Source organism: Phyllobates terribilis, unplaced genomic scaffold (genome assembly GCF_046119375.1).
Source record: "Phyllobates terribilis strain yellow unplaced genomic scaffold, ASM4611937v1 Scaffold_5__5_contigs__length_657084704, whole genome shotgun sequence".
NCBI lineage: Eukaryota > Metazoa > Chordata > Amphibia > Anura > Dendrobatidae > Phyllobates > Phyllobates terribilis.
The window spans coordinates 567,933,082-567,939,081 of NW_027362765.1; the positions used below are offsets into that span (position 1 = coordinate 567,933,082).

Consider the following 6,000-nt stretch of genomic DNA (forward strand, 5'->3'; position numbering starts at 1 on the left):
TCTCTCACCAAGGCTCTTCTCCCACGATTGCTCAGTTTGGCTAGACAGCCAGGTCTAAGAAGACTTCTGGTGGTCCCAAACTTCTTCCATTTAAGGATTATGGAGGCCACTGTGCTCTTAGGAACCTTGAGTCATGCAGACATTCTTTTGTAACCTTGGCCTTGCCACAATTCTGTCTCTGAGCTCCTTGGGCAGTTCCTTTGAGCTCATGATTCTCATTTGGTCTGACATGCACTGTGAGCTGTGAGGTCTTATATAGACAGGTATGTGCCTTTCCAAATCAAGCCCTATCAGTTTAATTAAACACAGCTGGACTCCAATGAAGGAGTAGAACTATCTCAAGGAGGATCACAAGGAAATGGTCAGCATGTGACTTAAATATGAGTGTCTGAGCAAAGGGTCTGAATACTTATGACCATGTGATATTTCAGTTTTTCTTTTTTAATAAATTTGCAAAAATTTCTACATTTCTGTTTTTTTTCAGTCAAGATGGGGTGCAGAGTGTACTTTAATGAGAAAAAAATGAACTATTTACCAAATGGCTGCAATGAAACAAAGAGTGAAAAATGTAAAGGGGTCTGAATACTTTCTGTACCCACTGTATATTGGCCGCAAATTAAAATACATGCAAAGAAATGTGTTATACTGTTAAAAAAAAACACTTCTTATTTTTGTATTCTAGGTTTGCCATGTGAATTTGGAAGGCCAACCATTCTACTCCAAGAAGGACAAGCCTCTGTGCAAGAAACATGCCCACGCTATCAATGTCTAAAAATTCTAATTTCTTGTAAAGATGGGGACAGACAACTCCCAAAAATAGTTCATAACACCGAATTTTTACTTTAAAACATGCTACAATGCAGCAGAAATCTAACAAGATATGAAAAAAACACATTAGAAATTACATTTTAGAAACCTATGAAAACTAAAGAATATAAGTAACTGTTAATATGTAGCCACCTGAATGGGATATTTTTTGTGATGTTAGGTAGGAAAATGACATCAAAAGTGCACCAAGTCCTTGAAATAACGAGGATAAAATAAGTTTTGTTCCGTTCATATTGTGGGAATGGTATTTGGCCTCCCTTCCCACTGTCCCTGTGGGTTTATACATAAACCTTATGCGCATTGAACAAAACAATAACTTTTCCAAGTCCCAGAGAGCATTTTGCTCCTATGCGAAGCTTATAACAAAGATTAGACCATTAGAACAAAAGGATTTTAGTGACACCATTTAGCCACAGGCCTTTGATATACTCAGAATATCATCTTCTGTAGGTTACCCTCCCAAGATGTGGGGTCCAAGAGTGATAGTGATTACATAAAATGTGCTAAACCGAGGCCCTTGTATACATCCTCTGCCCAAGATATACACTATGAGGCTGCAAAAAATAGTCCTGACGCCACAGAGGTTTATTAAATACAAGTATGTGACGAGATTATTGTTCTGATGATACTGATGTGAGATTGAACACAGAGCTGCAGTCCGAGCAGAAAAATAAGCAGAGTGCCAAGCAACCAGATGTATTGTATTTTTAGAGCTGCCGTGGATAGAGTTTTAAAATAAATGAAGTGCACCCTGGCCAAAAAAGGAAGCGCTGCACCACTGTTTATATCAGCGTCCCCCGGCACCTTCCCGAGCAGGGGGAATTAGCCAATATACAGACTGGATGTCAGAATAGACTCATCCAGAAAAAAAGCCATCAAAGAAAAAAGGATCTACAAAAATAGTAGGATGTTACTGTAATCGGCCATACCTACATTTAGGATAAATGTTTAAATATTATTAAGTTTTTGTGGCTTGTGATGGTGGTTACACTGAAATATATATAATTCTATTATGTATTACAATATAAAGGGTCTTACTAAAAACATGATCAGAAAAAAATGGAGCATATACCCTTTATATGGTGCAGATATATACAGTATTGAGGATTATATCCATGTGCATTGAGCATATACCCTTTATATGGTTATATGGTGCAGATATATACAGTATCGAGGATTATATCCATGTGCATTGAGCATATACCCTTTATATGGTTATATGGTGCAGATATATACAGTATCGAGGATTATATCCATGTGCATTGAGCATATACCCTTTATATGGTTATATGGTGCAGATATATACAGTATCGAGGATTATATCCATGTGCATTGAGCATATACCCTTTATATGGTTATATGGTGCAGATATATACAGTATCGAGGATTATATCCATGTGCATTGAGCATATACCCATTATATGGTGTAGATATATATAGTACCTAGGATTATATACATGTGCATTGAGCATATACCCTTTATATGGTTATATGGTGCAGATATATACAGTATCTAGGATTATATCCATGTGCATTGAGCATATACCCTTTATATGCTGCAGATATATACAGTATCTAGGATTATATCCATGTGCATTGAGCATATACCCTTTATATGCTGCAGATATATACAGTATCCCGGATTATATCCAAGGACAATCCCCTAAAAGCTTAGATATTTACACATGGTAAATGATAGAGCAAAGTGATTATGCATTGAGGTGTGGAAATAATGCAGGTATACATATGAGGAGAATGGATGGCAGAAAGATTGTAATATTGAAATGGAATTAGTCATGTGTGATGGCGCTAGTAGCTCTATGTTTTACAGAATGAGCTTGCATTGCAAAGACTGCAATCACCTGAGCATTAATAACAAGAGTAAGACATAAATATCTACATTTTTATATTTATCAGGAGCATAAATATGGGTTCAGAGTCAGGTTTAGGTGGGTCATTCTCTGTGGACACTACAGGGGCAGACATACCATTGGTGCAACTGGTGCAGCTGCATAGATGACCAAGAGACAAGAGAGCCCACTTATACCCCCAAAGCAGCTGAATTGTGCATTATGACGAGCTACTAGATTGCAAAGGCCCATATACTGTTCTTGCACAAGGGATCTATTCTGTTTGTGTCCACTCCTGGGACAGTGTATGCAGGCCCGAACTGGCCCACAGGGGAACAGGTGAATCTCCCGGTGGGCCCCTATGCAGGAGTGGGCCCCCAACCCTCTATATGAGCAGCAGTTGGCACAATGCACTTGGTTCACAACTAGTGATGAGCGAGTATGTTTTGTTAACCCTTTCGCCGAGTATGCTCGGGCGAGCACTGAGTAGTTACAGCTGCTCGGTGTTATGTTTGAATCGCTCCCGTGTGCATGATTTGCGACTGTTTGACAGCTTTAATACATGTGAGGAATGTCTATTTCTTACACATTCCTCGCATGTATTAAAGCTGTCAAACAGCTGCAAATCATGCACACGGGAGCGATTCAAACATATCACCGAGCAGCTGTAAATACTCGGAGCTCGCCCGAGCATACTCGGCGAAAGGGTTAACAAAACATACTCGCTCATCATTATTCACTACATAAATACAAAGTACAAAGGAAGCATCTCATCATTCATGCAATAAACTATCTAGCTTGTTATTATATAGAGGCATAGACACATTTGTGAATGAGGCTATTGTAATATTTGCATGTAGCTGAACAGTGGGCCCCCAGAGTTAATTTTTCAGTTGGGTCCCTGGCACCCCAGTCCGACACTGTATGTCCGCTTAGGATTCCCAAAGCTTTTTAGTATTGCAAAACTAGAACCAATCGAGGTCTATGCTAAATTCTAAAAGAGAATTGCATCGAGCCCCAAACCTTCCTGTCCCAGGATGGATGTTGATCAAATGCTCTAGGGCAAAGAGGGGACCTCATTCACATTATTTTCATGGGGCACCTCTCCTCTATTTTTTTTTTTTAATAAACTGCAGATGGTGATTGCATATACATTGCTTGACAATTTTATAATGGACACTAGAATGAATCTTATTTCTAGACATTTATTTATAAATATATAGAATGATTTTCTAGTGATGGCTAGTTAGCATTTAGAAACTCCACTCTATAGCGAGCTCACATAGTCTTGCTTTTTAGTGTTTACACTGTATTTCTATTCAGGGTATGAGGTGGAAAGCACTGTTGGATTTTTTTAATTCCGACAAATGAGTTTTTTTTTTTCTGAAAACTGCTTTCACAATGATTAGCTTTTATCAATTTTAATTATTTTCATTTACTAGCTGGTTTGAGTGTCATTTGAAGTTTAATGGGTGTGCACTGCAATGAATAGTAATACCTAGGTAAGCTATATGAGTAGTTTATACTAGCAGCAAAATCATGCCAGACACCATCATACCGGACCAGGCTCAATTCTGGAACTGCGCACGACTCCACTCATCAGTCAAAGACTAGAATTAAGTTCCAAAAACAAGACATTGATTAGAAGCAATTTCTGGATCTTGCTGCTAGAAATTACACATGTAGTTTAGACCAAAGGATTGATGAAGTAGTTAGGCTTTGAAATTGTCTGCCTTGGTTTTTCCAGGACAGTTTAGTTTTGCTTCTTTACTAATATTTTTTTTTGTAGTTTATTGCTATACTAATAAAACATTTGTATCTGCAAAAAACTGATGATGACTGTTACATAAATATATATAGAAGAGAAGATGCACAATGAGTGCCTGATAGTGAACAGAGATAGTCAGAGAATTTAAGATTCAGGAAAATATTTTTGTGATTTATTTATGTGTGCGTGAATTATTTAGTAGATTTAGAGTTGGGGATAACATGCGAGAATGACATTTCTAGATTAAATACTTAGGAGTTAAAGGCAGTGTTCTCATTTTATGTAGAGTGCAGCCCATGAGTAAATCAGCAGGAAAACGACATTTCCTTGTAGTACCATATCCAGTATCTAGACCTGAGCACTGATAGACTAGAGTCCAATTGGCGCGCACAATTAGTTGACACCATTGAATTTCTACTTGCTTTCCATTTAAGCCAAGTGACTTGATAAATGGGGTCCAGTTGGTATGATGGGCCAATGATCATCTAAAAGGCGGAAACATAGTCTCCTAGAATTTCCAGGATGGCCCACTTCAGTTGGGTTGTTAGCAATTTTGGGACACCATGCACTAGAATAAGGATTGGTTTGCTGTACAATCATCAAAATTTTACTCTCCAAGCATGGATTATGTAAGCTATGCTATCAAAAACTTTGGGCCTAATTTATTAAAGCTTTCACACCTGAATTTTGGCTTAAAAGGTTCAAAAAGTCGCAAAATTTAGATAAAACTTGGAGTTACACCTAAATGGTGCAACTTTTGGTGCCTTCACACCAGTTAGTCCCAGCTCCACCAAAATGGGTGGAGCTGGAGCGGAACGGAGGCATGGCGACCACCGCTCATCAAATTCATGTCGGGGGCTGGAGTGGGATTTGTGATGAGGCGCTCACAGAGGTGTACTGTACGTACTCGTCCAATGTTCCTGATTCATGAAGAGGCGTCTGATTCCAGCATAACCACTCATCAAAGCCGGCGGGAATAATTCCAGTCTTGATGAATTGGGCCCTTTGTTCAGAGATCACTTGACAGCATGGCTTTTCTTGAATTCAAAACATCAAAAGCAGCCATTGAACCCAAATAACTTAATATGGGTCCAGTAAGTGTCTGAATGTGATTATTGAGTAATACTTTTGCATCACTACATTTCCAATGCACGTATAGGTACACCTGTGCCTGCTATGCTGAAGGATAGCCAGGTAGTGTATTGTCAGTCACGTGGGCAAAGGAGGCTGAAGAAATAATTCCGGGGAACACCATATTAAAACTGAGCTGAGTACTCAACTCCCACCAGGACACAGACAGAATCACTGCAGACAATAGAAGCTTATTGCATTTAATATTGTTAGATCTCAAAAACAACATGTCATCATTTTAGAGAAACATGCTATCATCACAACTCCGGAACTTTACTACAAAGATGCAATAGCAGATCACTCACATAAATAAGCCTTAACTATTGCACAACTGGTCCATATTGCTCCATAGGATAGAGTAGACTGTTGGTGTTTAATAAACAGAATATTAATATTTTATTTGCATTCATTTTCATTTTGGAG

General features: G+C 38.5%; 1 protein-coding gene across 16 annotated transcripts in view; it reads left to right on the top strand.

Moving 5' to 3' along the window:
- LDB3 (LIM domain binding 3) overlaps positions 1 to 2,576 on the top strand; it is a 303,819-nt gene extending 301,243 nt beyond the window's left edge. For all 16 annotated transcript variants that reach the window (XM_073685870.1, XM_073685873.1, XM_073685876.1 and 13 more), the window contains one exon: positions 683 to 2,576. In XM_073685870.1, the coding sequence (XP_073541971.1) occupies positions 683 to 772 (90 nt within the window). In that variant the 3' untranslated portion in view covers positions 773 to 2,576. The remainder of the gene's footprint in view (positions 1 to 682) is intronic.
- Positions 2,577 to 6,000: the final 3,424 nt, after the last annotated feature.